General features: G+C 56.6%; 1 protein-coding gene across 2 annotated transcripts in view; it reads left to right on the forward strand.

Annotated features, from left to right (window-relative positions):
* The window catches only part of INTS12 (integrator complex subunit 12), a 49,551-nt gene extending 39,118 nt beyond the window's left edge, over positions 1-10,433 (forward strand). For both annotated transcript variants that reach the window (XM_029077088.2, XM_029077089.2), the window contains exon 7: positions 9,723-10,433. In XM_029077088.2, coding sequence (XP_028932921.1) covers positions 9,723-10,325 — 603 coding nt within the window. In that variant the 3' untranslated portion in view covers positions 10,326-10,433. The remainder of the gene's footprint in view (positions 1-9,722) is intronic.
* Positions 10,434-12,004: the final 1,571 nt, after the last annotated feature.

Genomic DNA, 12,004 nt, shown 5'->3' on the forward strand with positions numbered 1-12,004 from the left:
AACGTGGTTTGTGGAATCTGGGGAGAAAGAAGGCCCGTGCCTGCGGGGTCAGCCTGAGCCCCCAGTGGTCCTTCCCTCACATCGGGAAGAGCAGTCCTGGTTCAAGGAAGCGGGACTCTATTGCCCAACGGAGTCTACCGGCGGACCGCGCGGGCTACCCGGCCCAGAGAGCGGCCCGGCCTCCGAGCCCGGCCCCGCTCCCCGGCTCCGGGTTACCGTGGCAACATGGCGGCCCTATCTGGCCGTCGGCTACCCTCCCCGTCCTGTCCAGCAACAGGCCGTGGTCCACCGACCCCTTCTCCCTTAGGGTCCGAGTTCCCGGGGCCTCTTGGCTCGCCTCTGTCGGCTGACGCGAGCATCCCTGTGCCCCCTCCTCACTCCTTGGAGATCCAAGAGCTACGAACCCCGAGTGTTTAACCTCTTTCCGAGGGCAGGGGGTCAATCCAGAGTTTCACTTTAGACGGTGCTCGGGCAGAGATTTAGCAGTCAGCCTCAGATACTCGCGTCGGCGTTACTTGCGAAACCACAGAGCGGTGTTCCTTACGCGTGAGGAATTGAGGGTTTGGTCGTATTACGGAACCGCAGTTATCCTCTAGCTGCTTATGGGACTAGGCGTGGTTTTTAATAATATAATAATTACGGTATTTGTTAAGAGCTTACTATGTGCAGAGCATTCATTCATTCAGTAGTATTTATCGAGCGCTTACTATGTGCAGGGCACCGTACTAAGCGCTTGGAATGTACGATTCAGCAACAGATAGAGACAGTCCCTGCCCATTGACGGGCTCACGGTCTAATCGAGCACCGTTCTAAGCGCTGGGGTAGATACGGGGCGATCAGATTGTTCCTCGTGGGGCTCACATTTTTTAATCCCCATTTTTCCGGATGAGGTGACCGAGGCCCAGAGAAGTGAAGTGACTTGCCCGAGGTCCCACAGCAGACAGGTGGCGGAGTCAGGATTAGAACCCACGGCCGTCCGACTCCCAAGCCCGGGCTCTTGCCACTGAGCCACGCTGCTTCTCAAAAATGTTGGTATTTGTTAAGCGCTTACTATGTGCAGAGCACCGTTGTAAGCGCTGGGGGAGATACGGGGTCATCGGGTTGGCCCACGTGAGGCTCCCGGTCTTAATCCCCATTTTACAGATGAGGTAACTGAGGCACGGAGAAGTGAAGTGACCAGCCCTCGGTCACCCAGCCGACAAGGGGCAGAGCCGGCATTCGAACCCATGACCTCTGACCCCCCAAGCCCGGACTCTTTCCACTGAGCCACGCTGTTTTTCAGTCTCTGTTTGCACAGCTTGTTCTGACGGGCCTCTCGGCTTTCTCTCCGACAGACATCGAGCGCTTAAGTGTATTTCTCTGTCCCGTTCGATTCTCTGCATTTCCTCGAAGCGAAGGGCAAATCAGCACCGATCTCCTCGGTGCCTGGCTCCCGGAAGAGGGATCGGGGTACTTTTGAATCCAATCTGGAACCTTACCGTTACCCTGTCGCCTTCCCCTCAGCGTCTCGGTTCCCCTCTTCACCCTGTTCTTCCCCGTGTGTCCCTTCAGCTTCCTTCCCGCTCTCCCTCGTCTTCAGTCAGACCGCGACTCCCCGAGGGCACCGCAGAACCGGCCCCTGGAAATTCTAGCGAGTTGTTTTTTTTCCACCCCTCGGCCCCTCGCCAGGGTAGCCGTGAGGTCGAACGGAGCGATAGATGCCCCTCCTCTGCATTAAGTATCCCTCTAGGGATGTAGATGGATAAACCCGTTTTCCAGATCCATTTAGTGTTCGGTCTCTCTCCTTAAATTATGAAGGAAGATATCGGTTAATGAAAATCATGAGAGGGATACGCGTGTCATCGTTGATTTTTTTTGATATACGGCTCGGTCACTTGGAACGAGATTAAGACCGGCTAATTCTATAAAAACCGTTAGAGTCGTCAGCTGGTAACCGAATCGCCCCTAAAGCCGTACGTAGGCGTCCTTGGCGTTCGAAGGTAATGCCATCGACGGTAAGACTTCATCCAGAGAACTGAAGAGATGGATGGGTGATCCTCGATCCCTCCCACGCTGGGTGCAGACGAGGATCGTCCGAGCGGAACCCGGTGCTGTTTGCGATCTTGCTCCTTGCTTTCGTAATCGCAGACTTCGCCCGCCCCGAAACAGCCCCCCCCCCCCCCCCCCCCCTTCCCGTCCTCTGCCCCCTGATTCGAAGCGCCACGTTGGCCTCTCCGCCTCCGTTGATGTTCCCGCTCCCACGTGACGGGAGCGTTCCCGGGGACCGCGGGCCGAGATCCCGCTTCTGGGTCCTGACGGGTTCTAATCCCGGCTCCGCCACTCGTCTGCTGGGTGACCTCGGGCGAGTCACTTCACTTCCTCTGGGCCTCAGGTACCTCTCCTGTAAAATGGGGATTGAGACGGTGCGCCCCGCGCGGGACGGGGACTACGTCCACGGTGAACGGCTTGGATCCACCCCAGCGCTTAGTACAGTGCCTGGCACATAGTTAACCAATACCATAATTATTAGTATTATTATTCATAGCAGGTCTGTCCTTATCAAAGCATCCCATTCCTCCTACCCCCTCACCAGGATCCTGAAGGCAGACACCCCTCCGCCCCTCAGGACTGTGAAATTACGTCCTTTCACTAACCACCAACCCCTCCCCGTACCCGAAACGTCCCGTTTCCCCGCCGGTCTAATTCCGTGTCATTTCTGCTTGCCCTGATCCGGCCCTGAGTCCTTCCCCTCGATGGGACACACCAGCATTCGAGCCCCTGAGAAGCAGCATAGCCTGGTGGATAGAGCACTGGGCGTCGAAAGGACCTGGGTTCTAATCCCGGCTCCGCCACGGTCTGCCGTGTGACCTTGGGGAAGTCACTTCACTTCCCTGGGCCTCACTTTACCTCATCTGTAAAATGGGGATTAAGACCGGGCTCTTTCCCCTGAGCCATGCTGCTTCTCTAGATTGTATCTACCCCAGCGCTTATGGCAGTGCCTAGTACACAGTAACCACTTAACAAATACCATTTTTTTTTTAAAAAAAAAAAAAAAGCCCCAGAGCAGCACCGTTTGGCTTCTGCAGCCGTCCCGGCTGTAACGAGCTTCACCGTCCTCTGTCATGTCATTCTCTGAGCGTCTTCCCAATCATTGGGATTTTTTTTGTGGTCTTCCCCTCTCCAAAGTTCTATCGAGACCGGTTGCTAGTTTTGCCCGGCAAAACCTCGGACTCCCCTCTGGATCCCCCGAGCTTCGCGAAACACAACCGCACGGCCCTGTTGATTCGGTGCCGGGTTCCTGACGAGTGAGGCCGGTCCAGAAGCCGTCTGTACTGGATCCGTACTACGTGGACGTATCCCGATCAGAAGCCGTGGGAGAGTCCGATTCCAATCAGGCAGAGTTCAAATGGCCTCTCGCGCGCAGCCCGAGGAGTCACGGCGGTTGCCACGGGCCGTCGTAATAATCTAATTAGCGGGTCCCAAGCCTGAGAGTTGAGGAGGTCTGAGAAGCGCCCTCGCCTTTGGTAAAAACGTCACCGGTGCGGCTTGTGTTGTCGGCTTTCTTAACGCTCCCACGCCTCCTGTTCCGACTAGGGCTGCTGGCTTTGGGATTGAGCCTTTGAGTGATTTAGTGGCCATTTTCCTGCCTCATTTCGGAGCTCTGCTCCTTAATCTGTTCTTGCTAAATCCAACGGCCTCCCCGACCTCTCAGCTGCCTTCGGCGCGGTGGGCCACCCCCTTTCTCCTGGAAGCAGCGTGGCTCAGTGGGAAGAGCCCGGGCTCGGGAGTCAGAGGTCACGGGCTCGAATCCCGGCTCTGCCACTCGGCAGCTGTGTGACCGAGGGCAAGTCACTTCGCTTCTCTGGGCCTCAGTGGCCTCATCTGGAAAATGGGGATGAAGACTGTGAGCCTCACGGGGGGCAACCTAATTACCCCGTGTCTACCCCAGCGCTTAGAACGGTGCTCTGCACGTAACAAATATCAACATTATTGTTATCCAACCTCGGCTTGGCTGACACTGTCCTCTCCTGGTTCTCCTCCTGTATCCTTCTCGGTCTTTTGCAGGTGCCTCCTCTGCCTCCCATCCTCTAACGGTGGGAGTCCCTCAAGGCTCGGATAATAATGATAATAGTGGGATTTGTTAAGCGCTTACTGCGTGCCAAGCACCGTTCCAATAGATCCATCTACATCCGCTCCTTGAAGCCAATCCCGTGGCTTCAGTTACATCTAATAATAATAATTGTGGTATTTTTTAAGTGCTAGGTACCGTACTAAGCTCCGGGGTGGATAGAAGCCAACTGGGTTGGACACAGTCTCTGTCCCACGTGGGGCTCACAGTCTCAAACATCTCTACACACGCGGTTCCCCGATCCACATCTCCGGCCCTGACCTCTCTCCTTCCGCAGTCTCGCATTTCCTCCTGCCTTCGGGACATCTCCGTTTAACATAGCGAACTTAACACCTCTCAAGCGTCGCGACTCATCTCTTATTCAGTCTGTCACCGAATCCCATGTCTCAGTCATCACTCGTCGACTCATCTCTTATTCAGCCTGTCACCGAATCCCATCGGTTCAACCTTCACAACGCTGCTGAACTCTGCCCTTTCCTCTCCATCCGTGTTAATTTAAGGACTTCTCCGTCCTGCTTTGATTACTCTGTCGTCCTCCCCGCCGACCTCCCTGCCTCCTTTCTCACCTCACTGCAGTTGGTACTTTTTGTTTTATTAAGTGCTGACTATGTGCCAAGCACTGTTCTACTTCACAGTGCTGCCAAGATGATTCTCCTAAAAATAATTTCAGTCCGTATTTCCCTACTCCTGAGACACCTCCACGCCGCCACCAGATCGAACAGAGACTCCTTTCTGTTGATTACAGAGCACTCAGTCACTTTGCCCCCCCCATCTCTCCTTTCTGATTTCCTACCTTTCACCCCACTGTACTTCAGTCTCTCGCGTTGCCGACCCCTTCGCCGCATCCTCCCTCCGGTCTCGTACGCCCTCTCCTTTCATTCCCACCTTCAAGACTGTATTAAAATCACATCTTCTTCAGGAGACCATCTCCCACTAAGCTGTCGTTTCCTTTTCTCCCTCTCCCGTTGGAGCCGTCCGTGCGGTTGGCTCTGTACCCTGTAAGCATTTGAGAGTCACCCCACGCCACTTAACGTACGCGTCCAGAACTGATTTTCATGTCTGCCTCCTCCTCCGGACCGTAAGTGCCTGGCGAATCGGGTATCTGTCTCCCAACTCTGCTTAATTATGATTAATTAGGGTATTTGTTAAAGGCTTACTATACGTCCACCACTGTTCTACGCACTGGGATAGATTCAAGTTGATCGAGGCGGACGGAGTCCCTGCCCCCGTGGGGCTCACAGTCTAAGTCGGGGAGAGAAAAGATAGTGAATCTCCATTTTACAGTTGAGGAAACGGAGGCGTTCGGAAGTTGAGTGAGTTGCCCGAGGTCACCCAGCGCGCCAGTGGCAGAGCTGCGATCAGGACCCGGTCCTCTGACTTCCAGGCCCGGGCCTTTTCCACGAGGCCACGCTGCTTCTGTCGTATCGTACGCTCCCAAGCGCGTAGTAAGGTGCTGTGCACACAGTGAGAGCTCAATAAATATCGCCGTTCCATTAGTCTGTGCCGGGTGTTGGCATCAAACGTCCTGTTCTGCAGGTGCCTCACCCCACACACGCATCCTCCCAATCCCCGGGGGGGGGGGGGGGGGGGGGATCTGGGGAGTTGGGCTGACTTTGGGTACAGGAGCGGTGCCCAGATGAGCTCTCTTTGCGGTGGCCAGATCACGCGGCTGTCCTGCCCAGTTGTCCGTCCCCGAGCCAGCCGATAATAGTAATACTAATAGCATCTGTCAATAATAATAATGATGACGGTATTTGTTAAGCGCTCACTGTGTTCTAAGCGCCGGGGGAGGTACAAGGTATTCGGCTTGACTGGGGCTCACAGTCTTAATCCCCATTTTACAGCTGAGGTAACTGAGGCACAGAGAATTCATTCATTCAGTCGTATTTATTGAGCGTTTACTCTGTGCAGAGCACTATGCTAGGCTTTTGGGGAAAGTACAATATAACAATAAACGGAAACATTCCCTTCCCACAACCAGCGTGAATGTAAGTCTAGGAGGGGGGGAGACAGACATCAGTACAAATAAATCAATGACAGATAATGATAATGTAATAATGTTGGTATGTGTTAAGCGCTTACTATGTGCAGGGCACCGTTCTAAGCGCTGGGGGAGATACAGGGGAATCAGGCTGTCCCCCGTGAGGCTCACAGTCTTAATCCCCATTTTACAGATGAGGTAACCGAGGCACGGAGAAGTTAAGTGACTCGCCCACAGTCACACAGCTGACAGGCGGCAGAGTCGGGATTCGAACCCGTGACCTCTGAGTCCCAAGCCCGAGCTCTTTCCACTGAGCCACGCCGCTTATGTGCATCAGTGCCGTGGGGCTGGGAGGGGGGGAAGAACAGAGGGAGGAAGACAGGCCGACGCAGAAGGGAGTGGGAGAAAAGAGGGGGCCTGGTCTGGGAAGCCCTCTTGGAGGAGGTGTGCCTTCAATAAGGCCTTCCGGGGCGGGGAAAATCGTTGTGGTATTTGAGGGGGGACGGCGTTCCGGGCCGGAGGCGGGACGCGGGCCGGGGGTCGGCGGCGAGACCGAGGCACAGAGAGAAGGCGTGCACTGGAAGAGCGAAACGTGCGGGCTGCGTCGTAGTAGAGTAGCGGGGGTGAGGTAGGAGGGGGCGAGGTAGCGGACTGCTTTGAAACCACTGGTGAGGCGTTTTTGTTTGCTGCGGAGGGGGGCGGGCGACCGCTGCAGTGTTTTGAGAAGCGAAGCGACTTGCCCAAGGTCCCACAGCAGACAAGTGGCAGAGCCGGGATTAGAACCCAGGTCCTTCGGACTCCCAGGCCCGGGCATAGCTCCTCAAGTTGAATGTGTTCCCAAGTAATAATAATGTTGCTCTTTGTTAAGCGCTTACTATGTGCAGAGCACCGTTCGAAGCGCTGGGGTAGATACAGGGGAATCGGGTCGTCCCACCTGAGGCTCACGGTCTTGATCCCCATTTTACAGATGAGGGAACTGAGGCACGGCGAAGTTAAGTGACTTGCCCAGAGTCACACGGCTGACAGGCGGCGGAGCCGGGGTTCGAACCCATGACCTCTGACTCCCAAGCCCGGGCTCTTTCCACTGAGCCACGCTGCTTCTTGTTAGTTAACGATGAACGTGGTTGACTAAATTCAAACCTTTACACGTAGAGGATATGTAACACATTAGTGCCTCACTAAGAAACATTCACTCATACACCGGCCAAATCCAGCGAGGCCCTAAAGGGGAAAGAGCGTTTAATCCGATTTCCCGTCTCCCCGAGGCATTCTTAAATAATTCTACTGGATTTCTGAGTTTCTTTTGAGTTTCTGACACACGTGGGGAAAAGAACCCTATTTTTTTTTTACCTCCAATATTTGCATGTTTTCGTTCCCTGGGGTCTTAAGGGGGTAGAAAACCATCTGTCATCCTGTTACATGCCAATGCCTGGTAACAGCAGTTCACAAGAATAAAATGGCAACGCTGCAGTCGGAAGCGCAGGTCTTTTTCATTACTTCAAGTGGACTGTCTTTTCTCAAAGTTAGGTAGGTCATTGTGCCACGTGGTAGAATTGGGGATTTGGGTTAAAAAAAAAAAAATGGTTAGCTTTGCTTTTGATTCAAAATGAAGTTTTCTACACCCGTGCCCTTCGCTTTCTTCGGGCACATTTTCCCCCTCGTGTCGCCTGGCCGTCTGTGCCCGTGCCTGCTGGGTTTGAAGTGCCTGTTCCCTGGGATCGCCAGGGGTGTGATTTACCTCCCCTCTTCCCTCCCCCTCCAGCCTGCTGGTTTCAGTTCATCGGGCTCGTTACGTCAACCGTGTTGCTCGCGAGCAGGCGAACGGCAGGACCCTTTTAAGTAAAACTGGGTGCCTTCAGCCAGTTCCTCCGAAACGTCAGTTTTCCGAGGGAGGGGCTCTGTGGGCATCTCCGTGCGCGTTGAAAATAAAGCGGCGTTACGGAGCCGGGGGTAGGACTTCTCGAACAGAGGTAGTTTCGGTCTTCGAAGAGAGAAGCGGGTTCGCTCCGCCGGCAAGGGACCGCGAACAGGTCAGTTCCGAGCGATCCCCGTCTGTAACGGTGTCGTCTGGCCTCGGGGAGAAACGCCCTGAGCCCAGGATTGCGTGTAACTCCCGGGTGTAGCCTCTGGGTCTGCAGCGATGCCAGCCGTTCGTTTGAGGGTGCGGGTGTGGCGTCGAGAGGACGGTGGGGAGCGGGTGTAGGAGGAGGGAAGAAAAAGAGGGGAGGAGAGGAGAGGGAAGGTCGGAGGGCACTCGAGATTGTGTGCCTCGCTTACGTCGTACTTCCCCTGTGCTCTGTGCCGAGTAGGCTCACGACGAATCAGCTTGCCGCCCCCCGCCTTGCCGCAGCGCCGTCCCCCTCGTCTTCCTCCTCCTCTGGCAGCCCCCTGGGCTACAGGACTGGGCTGGACGTGGATGACTTTCTCACTTGTTCTCCCCAGGGCCGTGCCCACGAGGATGAGCCATCCAGACCTCCCCCGTGCCCCTTCTCTGCCCGCCCGCCTTCGTCAGGCGGAGGCGGCGGCCCCCCGGATGGGCCGGCTGAGTCGGAGCCGCCGTGACCCACGCCCTGAGAGCGGCTGGAGCCCCCACGGCCCGGCGCGATGGTTGGAATCCCAGGCCGCGGCCTGCCGGTGGGCCTCAAGGCGTGAGCCTCGATTCCCAGCCCCTCTCTGGCCTCAGGAGTTGGGCCACACGAGCTGTGGTGTCTGTCCTGTCCGAAGGTTGGGGGGGCCAAGCAGCTCCATCACCGCAGGGTCAAGCCCGCGACCTTAGGCTCTTGGGCCGGGCGTGTTCGAATGTGAACCTGGCCCCGGGAATTGGCCTTACGAGGGGCTCGGACTGGGGTCCCGTCCTCCCCTCCCTCCCTCCCTCTCCCTCTTTTAGGTGGTAGAGATAACAACAGCAACAACAACGTCGGTATTTGTTAAGCGCTTACTATGTGCAGGGCACTGTTCTCAGCGCTGGGGTCATCGGGGTCGTCAGGTTGTCCCACGTGAGGCTCGCAATCTAAACGCTCGTTTTACAGATGAGGTGAGTGAGGCACAGAGAAGTGAAGTGACTTGCCCACAGTCACACAGCTGACAAGTGGCAGAGGCGGGATTGGCACCCATGACCTCTGACCCCCAAGCCCGTGCTCTTTCCACTGAGCCACGCTGCTTCATCTAGAGGTGAAGGGAGGGGACTCAGGGCACGGGCCGGGGGTCGGGCGGCCCCCTGGTTCAGAACATTTGTATTAAAAAATACCTTCACGTGAACCTATTCCCGTAGGGAGAAGCAGCACGGCGTAGTGGATGGAGCCCGGGCCTGGGAGCCGGAAGGTCATCGTGAGCTTTAATCCCAGCTCTGCCGCTTGTCTGCTGTGACCTTGGGCACGTCATTTTGCTTCTCTGGGCCTCAGTTACCTCTTCTGTAAAATGGGGATTGAAACGGTGAGCCCCACGTGGGACGGGGATCGTGTCCAACCCGACTGACTTGCATCCGCCCCGGCGCTTAGCCCGGCGCGTGGTAGACGCTCAACAGACACCACAGTTATTTATCACCGTTATTACGGTTCCCTGTCTTGAAAACATCTGACGCTTCCAGTCGACCGGGGCCGAACCCGCTTTAACCTGGTGTTTTGTGTGTTTCAGCCCTCGGCAGCGGTGTCGGGGAACTCATCCTGCACCAGCGTGTCCTCTTCGGCGGCCAGCGGCCTCACGGGCTGGGCCGCTTTCGCGGCCAAAACCTCCTCGGCGGGACCGTCGACGGCCAAACTGAGTTCCACGACGCAAAACAGCAGCGGAAAGCCAGCCGCCTCCTCGGCTAGCCAGAAGCCCGTGGGCTTGACCGGACTCGTGACTTCTTCTAAAACTGGACTGAGTTCAAAAATAGGTTCAAATAGCGGCGGCGGCGGCGGCGGCGGCGGCCCCTCCGGGCCGCTGAAGCCTCCGCCGCCCCTGACCTTAGGCAAAACGGGGCTTAGCCGCTCCGTAAGTAGCGACAGCATCAGCAAGGTCGGCCTTCCCAGTCCCGGCAGCTCCGGGCCAGGCGGCGGCAACCAGCTGGGCAGCGGGAACGGAAGCGGCGGAGGAGCAGGGGCCTCGGGGAGTGCCGCCGGCAAAGCCGCTTCGGACCCTGGCAACCCGTCTCCCTCGTCCCTGAAGGGCCCCACGTCCCAGGAGTCCCAGCTCAATGCTATGAAGAGGTTACAGATGGTCAAGAAGAAAGCCGCCCAGAAGAAGCTCAAGAAGTAGCAAAGTTTACGTGTCTGGTCATCTTGTTTTGTCACTCGACAGTGATCTTTCTCACAAGAACCAGAGAATGTGAAATATTATTTGATTAAAAACACTCACGGCCTCTTACCCGAGTGCCTCTTTCTTCTTCCGCTCAACCTCGTCAGCTAACCTGGGGGACTCTAGTCTGGCTTCAGGGTAGAGAGTTTATTCCTCTGCCGTATTTAGGTGGAGGCGCAGCCCCAGGTCCCAACCGCCACAGTATGTAAAATCCAGAAAAATGAAGAGGTCGTGTCACGCGCTGATTTCCGATGGAGTCGGGGCTCCTAACGCCCCATTTGACATCGTGTCCGTTGGCTGTCGGAAAAATCCATTCTCCTCCGGCCGCCTCCCTCCCCTTGTTCAGTTCCTGCCGTGCGGGGTTCCTACCCCTCCGCACTCCTAACTTGGCCGCTCCCTCGTTTTATTAAAAACCAGTGGGGCGGTGCCTTTCTAAAGACCCCTCGCTCCCAGGCCTTGCTGGTCGGCGACAGCAGTGAGCGGGCACGGAGGCCGGGGTGTGGGCGCTCACCCCACCGAAGTGAAAGGAGGGGAATGAGGATGTTGGTCGCAATATTTGGGGTTTAGGGCTCACGGGGACAAGAGTAGGGACCCGGGGAGGTGATCGTATCGGAGCTGTGTTTTTTTGTCTTTTGGGGAACAGTTAACACCAGAGAGCAGTGAGGCAGCTAGGCCAGACAGCTCAGAGCTGGCAGCTGGGGGTTTGTCCCTAAGGAGGGGGATCCTAGTAGGATGAGAAGATCTGAGGAGACGGGAGCGGAGGCGATGGCGTTTGGGTTTCAGGGGTCAGGAAAGCTCCTAGGAATTGCAAGGATGAGTGGAGAGGTGGTGATGGGTAGGGGCGGTGGGGAGGGGGGCTCCAGAGTCAACTTCGTAATTGCCTGTAAGGCTCGGGGTATGTTGTCCGTCATCAGATCTACATCTCCTCCCCCGTCCTCTCCCCCTCCTTTCAGGCTCGTATCTCCTCCTGCCTCCAGGACGTCTCCACTTGGGTGTCTGCCCGCCGCCTACAACTCAACATGTCCAAAACTGAGCTCCTTATCTTCTCTCCCGGACCCTGTCCTCTTCCGACTTCCCTGTCACTGGGGACGGTACGACCATCCAACCCGCCTCACAGGCCCGCAACCCTGGTGCCATCCTTGACTCGGCTCTCTCATTCAATCCGTCCCCAACGCCTGCCAGTCTCACCTTTACAATATCGCCAAGATCTGCCCTTTCCTCTCCATCCAAACGGCTATCATGCCGGTACGGGCTCTCAGCCCAGCCGGATTATTGTGTCAGCCTTCTCTCCGATCTCCCTTCCTCCTGTCTCTTCCCCACTCCAGTCTATTCTTCATTCCGCTGCCCGGCTCATCTTCCGCAGAAACGCTCTGGGCGTGTCACTCCCCTCCTTAAAAACCTCCAGTGGTTGCCCATCGACCTCCGCACGCCACAAAAACTCCTCACTCTGGGCTTCGAGGCTCTCCATCACCTTGCCCCCTCCTACCTCACCTCCCTTCTCTCTTTCTACCGCCCACCCCGCACACTCCGCTCCTCCGCCGCCCACCTCCTCACCGTCCCCGTTCTCGCCTATCCCGCCGTCGATCCCTGGCCCACGTCCTCCCGCTGTCCTGGTACGCCCTCCCTCCTCACCTCCGCCG

The sequence above is a fragment of the Ornithorhynchus anatinus genome, chromosome 12 (genome assembly GCF_004115215.2).
Source record: "Ornithorhynchus anatinus isolate Pmale09 chromosome 12, mOrnAna1.pri.v4, whole genome shotgun sequence".
NCBI classification, from domain to species: Eukaryota; Metazoa; Chordata; class Mammalia; order Monotremata; family Ornithorhynchidae; genus Ornithorhynchus; species Ornithorhynchus anatinus.